The sequence below is a fragment of the Papaver somniferum genome, chromosome 10 (assembly GCF_003573695.1).
Source record: "Papaver somniferum cultivar HN1 chromosome 10, ASM357369v1, whole genome shotgun sequence".
NCBI classification, from domain to species: Eukaryota; Viridiplantae; Streptophyta; class Magnoliopsida; order Ranunculales; family Papaveraceae; genus Papaver; species Papaver somniferum.
Window position 1 is genome coordinate 33,783,929 of NC_039367.1, and position 19,406 is coordinate 33,803,334.

The window sequence follows — 19,406 nt, forward strand, 5'->3', positions numbered from 1 at the left end:
TTTGTGTCTTGTTTAGCCTGCTAAATCTTTTTATTTCTCCTTTTTGTTTAGTGTGTGCATCTTTCTACTATAGTGCTAACTACCCTGTGAATCCTGTGTTTATCCTTATTGTATCTTGTGCAATTCTTGGGATACCTTGGCCCTCCAAATGTTCATTCTTTTGTCACTATATCATCTGTTTAATCTCTTTTGTACTTTTCTCCCAAGTGTTGTACTTCAATACTCTGACTGGGCTTGAAAATCTTACTGTTTTCACCCTTAACATCAGATTTCAATAATATGCTTTCTTTGGCTAGCTAAAATCAACTCTCTCCCTATAGGCCTCAATTTTCGTGTGTTATTTATTTCATTCTGCCAATATTTTAATCTTAATCTCTTTTATTTGCTCTAATTGTGGTCCTTTTTCTCCCCGATTGATCCTGCTTGTTTTCATTTTCCTCAAAATGAAATTGTTATCCTGGAATGTCCAGGGTTTTGGGTCGCCGCTCACAAAGGACCAATTCAATTATATGTGACAATATTACAAAACTGATGTAGTTTTCTTAGCGGAGACAAAGTCCCAATTAACCCGCATGGACTTTTTTTTAAAAAATTCTTCGTTCTCTGACTGGTTCATCGTTCCTTCCGCGGGAATATCCAAGGGACTAGCTATATCCTGGCATAATACCATCGAAATGAAACTAATATCTTCTAATCTTAACCTTTGTCATTTTGATTCAAAGATAGGAGATACAGAAATCCTGATCACATATTTCTATGGAGCAGTAGAAGTAGACGATAAAATCCAACAATGGACATATATCTCGGACGCGGCGCAACAATTTAAGAAACCATGGGTGCTGATAGGGGACTTAAATATTATCTTGGACTCGGAAGAAAAACAAGGTGGGAATAAGGCAAGCTCCAGCAGTAGATCCTTTGTTCTCAGCATTATTGATTCTTTGGGCCTCATAGATGCGGGATATGATGGATCGCCTTTCACATGGTCCAACAACCAGAAAGGAGAAGCAAACATCAGCGAAAGGATAGACAAAGCTTTAACCTCATTCACGTGGTCTCAGAAATTTTTGGACACTAAGGTAACTCATCTTCCGAGAGTAGGCTCTGATCATATGCCGATTTTATTAGATTCCAACCCCGAGAACTATAGACTACAAAAACCGTTTAGATTCCTAAGATCTTGGTTATCCACTCCACTTTTTCTACGGTCGTGGAAGCTGCTTGGAAATTGCACTCCGACAGATCTGGAGTAAATAGTTTCTCGGGGCTACTCAAACTATTATCTTCGGACTTAGCCCATTGAAACACAAATATCTTTGGAAACATCCACAAAAATATTAAATCCATTAATAATCAAATAGACAGCATCCATAGGACAAGGAATATCGCTGGAAAAATAGACAAACTTAAGAATCTACAAGCGGAGCTAGGGAAATGGTACAAAATCAAAAATGATTATTACCACCAACTTTCTAGGGATAAATTTTTAAAGAATATGATCAGAACACAGAATATTTCCGTGCTTCCACCTCAAATAGAAAAAGAATCAATGCGATCAATTCTCTGAGAGAACCTTATGGGCTTTGGCTTTCAGATAGGGATCAAATCAATTCTTTCATGCTTAAACATTTCCAACAAATATGTTCATCTCAAAACAACAATTTTGTTTTTGATTTTTCTACCATCATATCTCCCTGCATAAATTTCGAAGAAAATGTAGCTTTGATTGTAATTCCCACTAAAGAAGAAATTTGGCTCACCATTTCCAATATGAATCAATGGGGAGCTCCGGATCCGAATGGATTCCATACGGGCTTTTTTAAAGCCAACTGGGACATCCGGGGAAATAATATAGTCGACATTGTCCAGAAGTTTTTTAGATCAGCCACTCTAGACAAAGATCTGAGTCATTCCTTCATAACTCTCATCCCAAAAATCTCCACACCCCAATCACCGAGAGACTTCAGACCTATTAGACTGAGTAATACAATTTATAAACTCATCTCAAAAATATTATCTAATAAACTAAAACCCATACTCAGCAAAATAATATCCACAAATCAATCAGCCTTCCTCCCTGGTCGTCAAATCACAGATAACATCATAATTGCTCATGAACTCATCCATTCGATGAAAACCTGCAAGAAAAAAAGGACTTCCTGGCTTTAAATCTTGACCTATCAAAAGCTTTTGATAGAGTTGAATGGAGTTTTATTGAGAAATTCCTAATAGCTTTTGGCTTTTCGGATCTTTGAACAAAACTCATCATGCAATGTATCTCAACTATCTCCTTTTCAATTCTTCTAAATGGTTCTCCAGGAACTTTTTTCAACACATCCATGGGTTTACGTCAAGGTGACCCATTATAACCGTATCTTTTCCTAATTTGCATGGAAATTCTTTCTAGACTCCTAGAAAAAGCAATCGAAGACAAGAAGATATCTGGATTTCAAATAAATAAAGAAGCCCCGAATATCTCTCACCTATTTTTGCAGACGACTGTTTTCTATTTACAAAAGCGGACCTGGGAAAAGCGAAAATCCTGTTGGAGATATTACAATTATTTGGGAACATCACGGGCCAAATGGTTAACCTACAAAAATCCAGTGTCTACTGCATCCCAAAAATTCATCCACGACATGGAAAAATCATAGCATAAATTCTAAAGGTCCCGCTGATGACGAAAAATAATAGATATCTGGGAATCCCGCTCTTTTTCGACAAAAACCGAAAAGCCAACTTTGAGCCGTTACTACAAAGTTACTACTCCACTTTACAAGGCTGGAAATCTAAATTGTCATCTCAAGCAGTGAGGAATGTTTTAATAAAATCGGTCCTTCAATCCTACCCAACTGACCAAATGAAAGTACTAGCTCTACCAAAGACAACCCTTGATCATCTCGACTGCATTCAAAGAAATTTTTGGTGGAAAAAAAAAGGTCAAAACAAACAAGGATGATTTATTCGGGCGTGGAAAAACATATGCAAACCCATATCTCAAGGAGGACTAGGAATTAAAAACCCACATCATTTTAACCTAGTACTGCTCACAAAACTTGCCAGTAGGTTGGTAACAAAACAATACCAACTTTGGGTCAGACTCTTAAAAGTAAAATATTTTCCAAAATCCCACCCCCTAGAAAAATCCAGAACTTCGAATCTTTCGTGGATTTGGACCAGCATATTAAAAGGTTTGGAGTTGATAAAGGGCAATTTTTTTTGGCATGTCAAAAATGGAGCCTCGATGAAAATCTGGGAACACCGATGGATTCCTAATGAGGATATAATCCAAAAAATCCCCAACACTCAAGATCAGGCACCAACAAGAGTTCAAGAGATAATCACGGATCAAGGTAGTTGGGATCAAGAAAAGATAAACCATTTCTTCTACCCGGAAGATAAGGAAAAAATCCAAGCTTTAAATCCAAGGATTAATGAGCAAGACATTATTAGATGGAGACATCATCAATCAGGAAATTTCTCGGCCAAAAATGTCTACACCTTTCTGGCCAATCAGGATCTTGACAATAATGATACTCTAGAATTTCCATGGAACAAGGTCTGGAGAATACAAGCAATCCCAAGAATTAGACTTCTCATCTTAGAAACAGCATAAAAAGCGCTATCAACGTTGGCTAGATTAGGTGCTCATAATACGGAAATAGACCATATTTGCCAAATTTGCAACGACCAAGCGCAAGAAACGGAAACTCATCTTTTTTGCGAGTGTTCTTTTGCTAGAGCTGTTTGATTTGGACTATCTCTACAACATATAATTTCTAGAAACACCCACAGCACAACTACTGATTGGATTAAATGATGGATTATGGAAGCTAATTTGAGCCATCTGCAAGGAAAAATATCCACCATAATTTGGTTCATTTGGAAATACAGATGTTCTGTAATCTTTGAGAAAATCCATCCAAACCCAGTCAGCTTAATAGAACAAATAAATAGCTTCTTAAATTCAATCCCGTTCAATACCCCTCAAAGCAAAAAGCAGACTCAGGAAAAAACATCAATTAACAATTCTTGGTCAAACCTAAATTCGAATTGGATAATTTTCGTTGATGCTTATTATAAAAAAGAGAACTCTTCGATGGGATACGCTTTGATCCTTTACTATGCTGATGAGGAGACTTATGTGCATATATCGGCGGGCTCATAGTGCGCAACGCCAGCCTTCCACGCAGAAGAAAAGGCCATGTTAAAGGCGGTTACATGGTTAAAAGAAAATATTTTATCAAGTGTGATCATCGTAACAGATTGCAAAGCTCTGGCCGATAGCTTAAACAAAGTACAGTCAGACTCTTCGTGGGCGGCGGAAAATACCTTGCAGGAAATAAGGATCAAAATGGGCGACCTTCCGCAAGCTGAAGTGAAGTATATAAGAAGAAACAACAACAACGCAGCGGACTACATTGCAAAGGAAGCGAGGATTAAAAGATTCCAGCATATGTCGGAAAATTTATCTCACAAGGTTCAAAAATCTAGCATTGATTCTAGTATCTTTGATAACAATGATCTTGTAAATATATTGTACTACATTTGCTAGTTTTAATTCATATCTTTTCCATCAAAAAAAAATTCATTTTTATTTGAAACCTTGTATAATAATAATGTAACGTAACCTTTAATATATTTCAAGATTTTCTTTTCTTGATAGAACACCATTTTAGCATTTCAATATTATATAATATGTTTGACTAAATTAAACAAGATAAACTAGTATAAAAGTATCTAAAATATTCAAACTCACAAACAAACAAAAAATGAATTGTTGAGTTAGGGACGGGCCATTTTATGAATTCCTTCGTATGGCCGTGCTAATTGGTATTTCCTACAAACCATCATACATGAAGACATCAAGAAGTCTAAATCACATATGAAAAAAGATCTAAACACCATCACAAAGAGATTTAAAACAAAAAAATATCTGAATCAACTAACAAAGAGATTTAGATAAAAAATATTTGAACAACATTATATAACATGAGAGAGATAATAACATTTGAAGCCTGAAATTGATAGGTGTAGAATACACCGTATTTACTATATAGAGTTTATGCTTTCTTTGTTATTTTTCTTGTAAATTATGTGTTTTGAGTTTTATAGCTACTTTGGAGTCATGCGGAAGAAAAGAATAAGAAATCATCCAAAATTGAGAAAGAAGGATAAATTTTTCATTTCATTGGCGAATACTATTGGGAACCCAGCCAGCTGATGTTAAGGGGTGGCCACATGTTATAGGATATCTACTGGGTGTCCTCCTAGCCTGCAGTGGGGTACCGTTATCCATCCCCAAACCACCTAACCCTAAAACCGATAGTTTATTCTCTCGTTCCTCATTTTCTCAGTCATTATTTACTCATGAAACATAGACGAGAGAAACAACAGCCGCTGTATATCCGATTGATCGAAAAAGGGATCTGTTGTTGAATTAATGAGATCGACAGAGATGATGTTAATGTGAGAAGAAACCAAGTCGGGCCGTCGACTTTAAAACAAGCGCTAAATGGGAGGCAACCCATAGGTTTTGTATTTCTTATCCTTTTACTTTTACTTTTTATTTTATTTTCTTTTTGTTTTGTTTATTTATTTTTTCTTGTTCCATATCATACTAGGATTTCCCACCTTGACTTTACTTGGATGATTTAATTACATTGAGGACAATGTAAGGTTTAAGTGTGGGGGAGTGGTTAAGCATATTTAAAAAAAATTGCATAAAACCTCCAACTTGTAGAGATTTTAGAGTGACTAGCATACTTCTAGGTATGTTTACATAGAGAATTCTGACCGACATAACTGAACTTGGAAGTGTTAGGGAACTACGTTCGGATTTCTTGCTTGTTAGAGTGTTAAATAATGGATTTAAACATGTCGGTGATGCAGATTAGGAGCAGGGAGACATGCATTATTAGAGTTGCTGATCAATCATTAGTGGAGACTATCCTATTTATATCATGCGAGGCACCGACCAGTTATAAATAACTAAAGAGCTTTCTTTTGAGTGTGTGTCACCGTACGTTAATTCCGGGTAGAATGGTGAGCTATCCAACCTCACACCAATAAAATCACTACTCTTTGATCTCTTGAGTGCTAATTTTGTCAATCATGAGGTGACGTCTATAGATGAAAGCCTCCTTCTTGTAGTTCGATTTGCAGTTAGCATCATTCTCTCTCTCGACAACAACGGATCCATAGAAACACCATCATCATCAACAAGGGAGCGACATGAAAATCTACAAGGAAAGTTGAAAACGTTCAAGGTTTACAAGCAACGGAACAACAAAAGAGTAAATTTCATATCCAAGTAAAACAACATAAAATGAGCGGATTTTATATATACATGTTGAAGACTTATTTACAAGAGCAAAGAAAACCAAAAGGTGAGAATTATTGAAGTTTATGATTTCGAGACGATACAAGTTGTGAAGAATCAAGCGGTAAAGTACTTTTCCCACGGCCATGGTTTGTTTTTATTTTCACTTTGTTTTGTATTTTATTTCTCTTGTCTCTAAAATTTAAAAAAAAAAGAAGAAAAAAATGAGACAAGAGAAAAATTTATCATTGGTTTTATTTATTTAATAAGCTGTGGGGAAGGAAAATCTATAAGGAAGTTTCAAGCAACAAGAATTTAAGGTAAAGAGTTACAAATTGTCAAGGAATTACGAAGTTCGAGAGTTTATCAGCATAGTTGAAGCCGAAGCCGAAGACCAAGAAGATGAAGGCGGGGAGCGAAGACGTTTCTATTGGATGCCGTGAGAGTGGTGTTATCATAATTTTCAATCGGATGTGAAGGTAAGTAAGTAAGTAATCTCATCCTCGATAATAGTGGTTGATTTCCTTTCTTAGAGATCGTTAGAAAAATGGTTTTTCAAAATGTTAAAAGATGTGGGTTTTTAAAATATTTCGGAAGTTGTCCTTCCCACCATTCAACGTGTTGCAGGAATTCTCTCTTCATTCCTACCTGCAGACATGTGAGAACCATAAAAGTACGACTTTTGAGTGCAATTTCATAAAACTCTTTTTGGTGAGGCAGAAGTCGAGGCGAAATGCTTATTGATCGCTTCTCAAACACGCGTTTTCTCATTATGGTGTGGTTATTTCTCACTCAACATTTAAGAATGAGAACATGTTCTTTGGTATTTCTAATTTCTTATTACTAGCATGCAGAAACTCGATGTCTTCATATCTCTTTGGATACTTGGGACGCTGGAAAGCTTTGAAGTTGTAAGTTTTAGTTTGATTTTCTCGAGGACTAGCAAAGTTTAAGTGTGGGGGAATTTGATAGGTGTAGAATACACCATATTTACTATCTAGAGTTTATGCTTTCTTTGCTATTTTTCTTGTAAATTATGTATTTTACGTGTGTTTTGAGTTTTATAGCTACTTTGGAGTCATGCGGAAGAAAAGAAGAAGAAATCATCCAAAATTGAGAAAGAAGGATAAATTTGTCATTTCATTTGGAGAATACTATTGGGAGCCCAGCCAGCTGATGTTAAGGGTTGGCCACATGTTATAGGATATATACTGGGGTGTCCTCCTAGCCTGCAGTAGGGTACCGTTATCCATACCCAAACCACCTAACCCTAAAACCAAGAGTTTATTCTCTCGTTCCTCATTTTCTCAGTCATTATTTACTCATGAAACAGAGACGAGAAAACAGCAGCCGCTGTATATCCGATTGATCGAAAAAAGGGATCTGTTGTTGAATTAATGAGATCGACAGAGATGTTGTTAATGTGAGAAGAGATTGTTGAGTTCTGCTGAATTGAGATGAGAAGAAGGATATTTAAGGGTTTTTAACTGAGAATGAAATCAGGAAATGCTGACATTGAAGATTGATGATGGTCTGCAACTGGAATTAAATCATGGAAGATGATCGTGATGTTGTTAATGAAATGGGTTTGTGGTTATATATAAGGATTAGAATTGATTGAGGTTGAATCTGAGATGAAATTGAAAATGGGTTCGATCTGCGAGAATTAAAGATGCTGCTGATCCTGGGTTCATTATAAAATATGGGTTATGTTGGTCGAAGAATTATGTGAAGATGGAGCTGCCATAGAGGAAGAGATTTATGAAATTAGGGTTCCTTGAACTAAGATTCAAAGCTAGTGATGATAAGAGATGGATTTAACAGAATAACAAGGATTTTCATGGGTAAACGCCGTGGAATTGCAGCTACAATTGTTGAAAAGAATGAAATGGGTTCTTGCTGCAATGGGGTTTATGGTGGACTGAATTTGAGAGATGCTGATGATGTTGGTGACGCTTCAGGGTTGGTTAAAATTGATGTTGCTGTGAGTTTTGATTAAACAAGAAATTGAACAAAGATGGAACTGATGTTGCGGTTGCGTTGAGAATTCAGGGGATGATAGAAGATGGGTTTGATCTGTGTTGAGTAAATCCGAGAATTGCTAAGATGAGATTTGTTGCCTCTGTCAAGAACAACGAGAAATTGAGTTATTGTTGCTAAGGAGAAAATAGGTTTGATTTAGAGATTGGTATTGAGATGATGAGTGAAGCTCTGCTGCAGGAATGGAGACTATAATTGTTAGATGTATGCTAGGAATGTCGCAGGTATTGAGCTGAAAGAATGGCCCGAACTTGGCCTGGGAATACACCTGAAACAGAGTAAACTCTGTCTAAATTTTCCCTCTGATGAGTCAACTTAGTGATTGATCCAGCTCACTTGTCTCAGACCAGTCAGCCGAGTTAGAAGCTGACTCGGCTGACATCCCTTTTTTTGACCCGATTGACTGACGATGACCGTTAGTTTAACTGTTAACTTAAACGGTACCGTGACGGAATATTCCATCGACGGAGAAGTATATCCAGTGACCGGCAACGACTTTCCAGGACGATTTTCAGTGATCCCGAGGACATTCCCGGCGACCCAAAAATTATAGCTTTTTGTGTGGATTCTTCTCATGGGGGTGAATACTTAGATTTGGAAGTTGGATGGAAACTTGGAAGATTTGGAGAATTGGACTTAAAATTGGAATTAGGCTCAAATTGGTAAAGTGGTGTATTATGGAATAAGGATTCTATTCCTAAGAGGATTGCTAGAAAATTGAAGCCTATAAATAGAGAAGTTCTCTACACAACTTTGACACACCTTTTACAGACACAACACTTCTCTTTTCTTTATTCTTTGTGTGAACTTCTTAACATGAGTATCTAATTGTATTGATTGAGGATGAATTCCTAGTTCTTGATATGTTTTGAGTTTTTTTTTTAAATCTACTTTGAAGTTTTCACATGATTATCGTTTGTTTTTACTAATAGGAATGTTTATATATTCATGGTTGATTGATAGGTCGTTTAGGATGCATACTAAATTGATTTGTTAATTAATCTAAAGCTAGTGAAAGTTAGGGTATAAGTAATCGTTTCTTGACTCTTTACATAAGTAGCAAACACGAGACCTTGCGGAGGGATTATGTTGAGCAATTGTGTTTGGGAAACAACGTTAGCAAGTATACCTTGAGCTAAGAGTCTAACTACTAATATAAACCTAATAAATTCATAAATCTTAATGTGTTTAACTAAATTACATCTTGAGTGAGCGACTACTAGGTGGTTTGGTGAATAGAATCCGGTAGTCGAGAACTTCCGTATCTGGTGATACTAGGGATTTAGGGGTTTAGCAATGAGCTAGCTGCTTTACCTACGGTTGGTGATAATCTGTGACTAATAAAAAGTGGAAAAGAACATAACTTGAATCATTGTTTTGCAACGAAGAAGGATTCCCTGATTTAATCTCTCTTATTGATTTCAACTTTATCTTTTCAATTGCTTTGTTTATTCTTTTACTTTATAAAATCTAAACCTCCCTTTTTTTGTGACATTATAAGACAACTAAAACCTCTTGCTCCTCGTGGGAACGATCCTTACTATCTCTATATTACTTGTTAATTAGTGAGAAAAATATTAATTAATTTGTTGTGGTTACGACACGCATCAAATTTTGGCGCCGCCGCCGGGGAGCAGCGGAGCAACTTTAGTTGTTTTTATTTTCGTTTTATTTTTGTTTTCTATATTTTTTATTTCAGGTACCAGTTTTCCATGTACGGTGGACAAGAGTAAGCATATTACAACAATCGATACGGTTTTCAACCTCAACATTATGGCAACTTCCAACCATCTTTAGGATACAATCAAAACCAATCTTTTGGCTATGATAAATTTCCTACAAAACCTTATGGATATTCTCATACATATCAACAACCTTGTAGTAGGTATGTAAGTCAAGCACCAAGGTGGGATAAGTCTACTTCTAAATGGCTTCATTCGAGTTGTATGCAGATTATGAAAGAATAGCAAGATATGCGACAAATACTAGACCAACTTGACCGTGATAAAAATAACGTCGCACAAACCAATTTCTGCAACACTTTTTCTTATCCGACTCTGGATCGTAGTTATGATCATTCACCCATTCAAAGGGAAGAGTCCTGGGAAAGAGAACCTATTGTAGCCAACAGTGGTAAGCGTGTGAACGTCAAGAAACTTGCACATAAATTATACAAGTTGAAGATGATGGAACCTCGGAAGAGCTTGTCGCAGAAATTAGTAGGACTATTCATATGGAAGTTAAACGACGTCTGGATAAAGGTTATGAAAACGATGAAGATTCTTATTATGGTGAGTCTGAAAGTGAAGATGATTGTGTTGAAAAGGACCAACCTTTGGAGACTGTTGATGACGCTAGTGCATCCTACTCGAGCCTTGATCTTAATAATGATCAATCACCTATTCAAAAGGTAGAGCTTGAGAAAGATGCAATTAGTGCTTTTAAAAAAATCCTTTGGGAAAGAAATGAGGCCACGGTAGTGTATGAGCGTTGCAACAATGAGGAATTTATTCCAACTCCGGATCATAATAACGATCCTTCACTTATTCAAAAAGAGGACATTGGGTGTGACTTAACTATTGTTATAAACGGTGTAACACCCTCACAAGATCTTACAATTTATACCGATGAAAATCATTTTAGTGAATGACCCGATTCCGATGATGAGAATGTTGAAGAGATGATGCTAAAGGATGAAACCAAATTCATTGATTTTATGGAAGACCCAATTGAACTTGCCAATGATTTTAAATATGCCGAGACTTTGGTTAAGGTAGAAAACGACGAAGAATGGTTGCAAGGTTTAATAGAGGACCACGATATACAAGAGGTAAGTAATTCACTTGAATTTTTTAAAGATGAAGAGGATTTCGTAATACAAGAAATTGTGCAAGGTTTGTCAAACCCTTTGCATATTGATTCTTCTCCTTTACCTCTTATTGGTTTAAATGTATGTGCTTCGAAAGTATTTTTGGATGATTTTGTTTCTATATATCCACCATTGGAAACACTTGATGCTAATACTACGCAGGTTTGCCAAAAGGAATACATGGAAGTTCCCAAATTCTATGTTCTTTATGCACTTCCGAGTGTGGACAAGACTAAGTGTGGAGGAAATTTCTATCGAGCGATAACATTATTATTATTTTCTTGTGCTAACATTTGTATAGAGTTATTGTTTGCAAAACAGGTATTATGGGTGGATCCCCAAATTTTCAGATTGTTAGTATATGGGGAGTGAATCTTACAAGAAACCAAGTCGGTCCGTCGACTTTAAAACAAGCGCTAAATGGGAGGCAACCCATAGGTTTTGTATTTCTTATCCTTTTTATTTTACTTTTTATTTTATTTTATTTTTGTTTTGTATTTATTTTTTTCTTGTTCCATATCATACTAGAATTTCCCACCTTGACTTTACTTGGATGATTCAATTACATTTAGGACAATGTAAGGTTTAAGTGTGGGGGAGTGGTTAAGCATATTTAAAAAAATTTGCATAAAACCTCTAACTTGTAGAGATTTTAGAGTCACTAGCATACTTCTAGGTATGTTTACATAGAGAATTCTAACCGACATAACTGAACTTGGAAGTGTTAAGGAACTACGTTCGGATTTCTTGCTTGTTAGAGTGTTAAATAATGGATTTAATCATGCCGGTGATGCAGATTAGGAGCAGGGAGACATGCATTATTAGAGTTGCTGATCAATCATTAGTGGAGACTATCCTATTTATATCATGCGAGGCACCGACCAGATTTATTTATAAATAACTAAAGAGCTTTCTTTTGAGTGTGTGTCACCGTACGTTAATTCCGGGTAGAATGGTGAGCTACCCAACCTCCCACCAATAAAAGCACTACTCTTTGATCTCTTGAGTGCTAATTTTGTCAATCATGAGGGTGACGTATATAGATGAAAGCCTCCTTCTTTTAGTTCGATTTGCAGTTAGCACCATTCTCTCTCTCGACAACAAAGGATCCATAGAAACACCATCATCATCAACAAGGGAGCGACATCAAAATCTACAAGGAAAGTTGAAAACGTTCAAAGTTTACAAGCAACGGAACAACAAAAGAGTAAATTTCATATCCAAGTAAAACAACATAAAATGAGCGGATTTTTATATATACATGTTGAAGACTTATTTACAAGAGCAAAGAAAACTAAAAGGTGAGAATTATTGAAGTTTATGATATCGAGACGATACAAGTTGTGAAGAATCAAGCGGTAAAGTACTTTTCCCACGGCCATGGTTTGTTTTTATTTTCAATTTTTTTGTATTTTATTTATCTTGTCTCTAAAATTAAAAAAAAATGAGACAAGAGAAAAATTTATCATTGGTTTTATTTATTTAATAAGCCGTGGGGAAGGAAATATCTATAAGGAAGTTTCAAGCAACAAGGATTTAAGGTAAAGAGTTACAAATTGTCAAGGAATTACAAAGTTCGAGAGTTTATCAGCACAGTTGAAGCTGAAGCTGAAGACCAAGAAGATGAAGGCGAGGAGCGAAGACGTTTCTATTGGATGCCGTGAGAGTGGTGTTATCATAATTTGCAATCGGATGTGAAGGTAAGTAAGTAAGTAATCTCATCCTCGATAATAGTGGTTGATTTCCTTTCTTAGAGATCGTCAGAAAAATGGTTTTTCAAAATGTTAAAAGATGTGAGTTTTTAAAATATTTCAGAAGTTGTCCTTCCCACCATTCAACGTGTTGCCGAAATTCTCTCTTCATTCCTACCTGCACACATGTGAGAACCATAAAAGTACGACTTTTGAGTGCAATTTCATAAAACTCTTTTTGGTGAGGCAGAAGTCGAGGCGAAATGCTTATTGATCGCTTCTCAAACACGCGTTCTCTCATTATGGTGTGGTTATTTCTCACTCAACATTTAAGAATGAGAACATATTCTTTGGTATTTCTAACTTCTTATTACTAGCATGCAGAAACTCGATGTCTTCATATCTCTTTGGATGCTTGGGACGCTGGAAAGCTTTGAAGTTGTAATTTTTAGTTTGATTTTCTTGAGGACTAGCAAAGTCTAAGTGTGGGGGAATTTGATAGGTGTAGAATACACCATATTTACTATCTAGAGTTTATGTTTTCTTTGCTATTTTTCTTGTAAATTATGTATTTTACGTGTGTTTTGAGTTTTATAGTTACTTTGGAGTCATGCGGAAGAAAAGAAGAAGAAATCATCTAAAATTGAGAAAGAAGGATAAATTTGTCATTTCATTGGCGAATACTATTGGGAGCCCAGCCAGCTGATGTTAAGGGGTGGCCACATGTTATAGGATATATACTGGGGTGTCCTCCTAGCCTGCAGTGGGGTACCGTTATCCATACCCAAACCACCTAACCCTAAAACCGAGAGTTTATTCTCTCGTTCCTCATTTTCTCGGTCATTATTTACTCATGAAACAGAGACGAGAAAACAGCAGCCGCTGTATATCCGATTGATCGAAAAAAGGGATCTGTTGTTGAATTAATGAGATCGACAGAGATGTTGTTAATGTGAGAAGAGATTGTTGAGTTCTGATGAATTGAGATGACAAGAAGGAGATTTAAGGGTTTTTAACTGAGAATGAAATCAAAAAATGTTGACATTGAAGATTGATGATGGTCTGCAACTGGAATTGAATCATGGAAGATGAGCGTGACACTGTTAATGAAATGGGTTTGTGGTTATATATAAGGATTAGAGTTGATTGAGGTTGAATCTGAGATGAAATTGAAAATGGGTTCGATCTGCGAGAATTAAAGATGCTGCTGATCCTGAGTTCATTATAAAGTATGGGTTCTGTTGGTCGAAGAATTATGTGAAGATGGAGCTGCCATTGAGGAAGAGATTTATGAAATTAGGGTTCCTTGAACTAAGATTCGAAGATGGTGATGATAAGAGATGGATTTAACAGAATAACAAGGATTTTCATGGGTAAACGCCGTGGAATTGCAGCTACAATTGTTGAGAATAATGAAAATGGGTTCTTGCTGCAATGGGGTTTATGGTGGAACTGAATTTTTAGAGATGCTGATGTTGTTGGTGACGCTTCAGGGTTGGTTGAAATTGATGTTGCTGTGAGTTTTGAACAAACAAGAAATCGAACAAAGCTGGAACTGATGTTGCGGCTGAGTTGAGAATTCAGGGGCTGATAGAAGATGGGTTTGATCTGTGTTGAGTAAATCCGAGAATTGCTAAGATGGGATTTGTTGCCTCTGTCAAGAACAACGAGAAATTGAGTTGTTGATGCTAAGGAGAAAATGGGTTTGATTTAGAGATTGGTGCTGAGCTGATGAGTGAAGCTCTGCTGCAGGAATGAAGAATATAATTATTAGATGTATGCTAGGAATGTCGCAGGTATGGAGATGAAAGAATGGATTGAACTTGGCCTGGGAATACACCTGAAACAGAGGAAACTCTGTCTAAATTTTCCCTCTGATGAGTCAACTCGGTGACCGATCCATCTCACTTGTCTCAGACCAGTCAGCCGAGTTAGAAGCTGACTCGATAACTGACTCGGCTGACATCCCTTCCTTTGACCCAATTGACTGACGATGACCGTTAGTTTAACTGTTAATTTAAACGGTACCGTGACGGAATATTCCATCGACAGAGAAGTATATCCAGTGACCGGCGTCGACTTTCCAGGCCGATTTTTGGTGATCCCGAGGACATTCCCGGCGACCCAAAAATTATAGCTTTTTGTATGGATTCTTCTCATGGGGGTGAATACTTAGATTTGGAAGTTGGATGGAAACTTGGAAGATTTGGTGAATTGCACTTAAAATTGGAATTAGGCTCAAATTGGTAAAGTGGTGTTATTATGGAATAAGGATTCTATTCCTAAGAGGATTGCTAGGAAATTGAAGCCTATAAATAGAGAAGTTTTCTACACAACTTTGACACACCTTTTACAGACACAACACTTCTCTTTTCTTTATTCTTTGTGTAAACTTCTTAACATGAGTAGCTAATTTTATTGATTGAGGATGAATTCCTAGTTCTTGATATGTTTGAGTTTTGTTTTAAATCTACTTTGAAGTTTTCACATGATTATCGTTTGTTTTTACTAATAGGAATGTTTATACATTCATGGTTGATTGATAGGTCGTTTAGGATGCATACTAAATTGATTTGTTAATTGATCTAAAGCTAGTGAAAGTTAGGGGATAAGTAATCGTTTCTTGACTCTTTACATAAGTAGCAAACACGAGACCTTGCGGAGGGATTACGTTGAAAAATTGTTTGTGGAAACAACGTTAGCAAGTAGACCTTGAGCTAAGAGTCTAACTACTAATATAAACCTAATAAATTCATAAATCTTAATGCGTTTAACTAAATTACATCTTGAGTGAGCTACTACTAGGTGGTTTGGTGAATAGAATCCGGTAGTCGAGAACTTCCGTATCTGGTGATACTAGGGATTTAGGGGTTTAGCAATGAGCTAGCTGCTTTACCTACGGTTGGTGATAATCTGTGACTAATAAAAAGTGGAAAAGAACATAACTTGAATCATTGTTTTGCAACGAAGAAGGATTCCCTGATCTAATCTCTCTTATTGATTTCAACTTTATCATTTTAATTGCTTTGTTTATTCTTTTACTTTATAGAATCTAAAACCCCCGTTTTTTGTGACATTATAAGACAACTAAAACATCTTGCTCCTCGTGGGAACGATCCTTACTATCGCTATATTACTTGTTAATTAGTGAGAAAAATATTAATTAATTTGTTGTGGTTACGACACACATCAAATTTTGGCGCCGCTGCCGGGGAGCAGCGGAGCAGCTTTAGTTGTTTTTATTTTCATTTTATTTTTGTTTTTAACTTTGTTTTCTAGATTTTTTATTTCAGGTACCAGTTTTCCATGTACGGTGGACAAGAGCAAGCATATTACAACAATCAATACGGTTTTCAACCTCAACAGTATGGCAACTTCCAACCATATTTAGGATACAATCAAAACCAATCTTTTGGCTATGATCAATTTCCTACAAAACCTTATGGATATTCTCATACATATCAACAACCTTGTAGTAGGTATGTAAGTCAAGCACCAAGGTGGGATAAGTCTACTTCTAAATGGCTTCATTCGAGTTGTATGCAGATTATGAAAGAATTGCAAGATATGCGACAAATACTAGACCAACTTGACCGTGATAAAAAGAACATCGCATAAACCAATTTCCGCAACACTTTTTCTTATCCGACTCTGGATCGTAGTTATGATCATTCACCCATTCAAAGGGAAGAGTCCTGGGAAAGAGAACCTATTGTAGCCAAAGGTGGTAAGCGTGTGAACGTCAAGAAACTTGCACAAAAATTATACAAGTTGGAAGATGATGGAACCTCGGAAGAGCGTGTGAACTTCAAGAAACTAGCAAAAGGAGAACAAGCAATTAAATATGGAAAACTAATCTGAGACTGAAATTTGTTGAAGAAACGATTTAATCCTCCAGGATCTCATTCTTGTTATAAACCATTATTTTATTACTAAGATGCTCTTCGGGTCTAAGTTTAGGGTTACATATCTTGGACACCAAGTCGTCTATCTATATAAATAGAAGCTTAAACATTGTATTTTATACACACATTAATAGAAATCTCTTTCTCTTCTTCCCATCTACTTTATGTCTTCCTCTCCCATTTCTTTATTCCACAAGACGTTATCATGCACGTAGCTGTGCCGCTTAGCCGTATAGGATTTTTTTTATGATAATTAAACACAAAAAGATGATTAAGAAAAATGAAAGAGTTGACCCGGAGAACAATCTGCTATTTATAGAATACTATTTTATTATTCTTGTTTTCAATCTTATGTCGTCTATTTTTTAGTTATTGTACACATGAACACAATATACTAATTATTGTTTGTTTGATTTAGATTTGTACGTGGGATGACTTCTATAATTCCCAAAGCAACATCCGGACGTTTTAACCCAAAGAATCATGGGCTGGGAGATACCATACAATGGCTGGTTGAATTGCGTATCAACTACCACGATGTTCTTGTTGTGTACACAATATTGGTAGTTTTGCTTCTCTTCTGTTTTTTTACAGCTATCTTCCAAGCTACAGTTCTTTATTTTTTAGTTACTGGTTGTGATTATATGCTTCGTTAAGATATTTATTTATATATGTGGGCAATCAATTTTAGTTTCCTTTCTTATCATATCCATTTTATATAGAAAGAACAAAAAAACAAAAATTGTCGAAAGATGTGGTTCACAATTTCAACCCCCTAATGAAGTTGTAATCACCAAAAATTGGTATTTTGTTCTCTAATTTTTTCATAGACAAAAAATCCATCTTTTCAATTCCTTTAATGAAACTGTAATCACCAAAAGTTGGTGTTATCGCAATTCAATTACCTTTATGGTAACTAGTCACGTGCATGGTTGAAAACCTACGGCCAATTAAATTTGGTATCTTTGTCCTTTAGACAAAGATCAGGTAATTTGCCCATATGGTTTCTATTCCTTGCAAGAAACCATCCTCCAATCAAAAAACAGATTTTACTTATGCGATGACTAAGATGACAATATTTGTTTATTTTGTCGATACAAGTTTGATAAACCAATTCTATAAGGTTAGACAAAATAGATTGTCTTCTTTTCTAAAATTTTGCCTATAATGTTGTGATTTTCGCCTATTCTGAAAGATTGGCGAAGATCGTTTGAAACAATTCTTTTACCGTTTCAACCAAATTTTTACAATCAAATATACAAGGTTTTATCTAGTAATAAACCATTATTTTCTTTTTCTTAAAAGAAACTATTTATCAACTACAACCTGGTGTTTTACCTAGAATAATACTGGTTCACGATTTCTTTATCTTCTTAAAAAGAATCTTTCTCTTAATCAATTCCAAAAGGGTTGAATATCGTTATTCGTAGTACTTGCAAATACCAATTAAATGAAGAATTGTTACATCCTCGAGGGATATTGAGCAATTTTCACATATACTTTTTTTAACGTGGTAATAATCTCCAAAACTGACCCTATTCCACTTGTAGTTACTTTAGATCACAGAAGATCAACGGGTCCACACCTGTCATGTTATCTTGTATATTATTAGTCTTTGTAGTAACTAAATTGATATTGAATTTAATTTCTTTTGAAAAATATAATTTCCGTAATCTCATACTGAATTAATTATCGTGTTGGTCCAAGAGGTCGTGTTTGGAGTGTATTTGCATATTTTATATGTTTTTGGTTGTAACCAATAAAATGCATGGTTGATGTTCAATTTGTATTTCAAGCATATTGTAATTTCAGGATTTTTTTTTGACTCTTGGAGTTTGTATCTACTATCCAACCTAGTATTGATTTCGTATATCAGATGGAAATATTTTTTCCATTATCAGGGAGAGGCTATATATTTACTATAAGAATCTTGTGTTAATTAACTTAATAGTTATATAGCTATCCCATTATGATCAAATCGATAAAGGATGCCATATATGATTGACGTAAATTATAACACCCCCTCAACCACGACCGACGATATTTCCCATCCTTTGGACACCCCACGGGGGTAAGTGGTTTAGTTCCTGGGGCTTTTTAGGACCCCAAAAGGCCCCGTCAACTTGGAGAATTCGAAGCGTACCTTATTATCCCAGGCTCTGGACTCTTCTTGAGAAATGTGGTACTATTTCAACCACACCTCCAAAATAGCCGTCCTCGGCTCTGATACCAAGTTTTTAACAACCCCTCGACCACGGCCGACGATATTTCTAACCCTTTGGATACCCCATAGGGGTAAATGGTTTTGTTCCTGGGGCTTTTTAGGACCCCAAAAGTCGTCGTCAACATGGAGCATCTGAAGCGTACCTTATTAGTCCAGGCTCTGGACGCTTCCTAAGGAAATGGGGTACTGTTTTAGTTTGTAACACCTCATCGACCACGACCGACGATATTTCCCACCCTTTGGACACCCACATGCATACGTCTTTTTGTTCTTGGGGCTTGTTAGGACCCCAAAAGACCTCGTCAACTTGGAGAATCCGAAGCGTGCCTTTTTTATCCAGGCTCTGGACGCTTCC

The 19,406-nt window shown here is 36.1% G+C and overlaps 1 protein-coding gene across 1 annotated transcript in view; it reads left to right on the forward strand.

Moving 5' to 3' along the window:
* The first annotated feature begins 8,123 nt into the window (after positions 1–8,123).
* LOC113315509 overlaps positions 8,124–19,406 on the forward strand; it is a 33,541-nt gene continuing 22,258 nt past the window's right edge. Inside the window, exon 1 of the mRNA XM_026563779.1 lies at positions 8,124–8,306. Coding sequence (XP_026419564.1) covers positions 8,124–8,306 — 183 coding nt within the window. The remainder of the gene's footprint in view (positions 8,307–19,406) is intronic.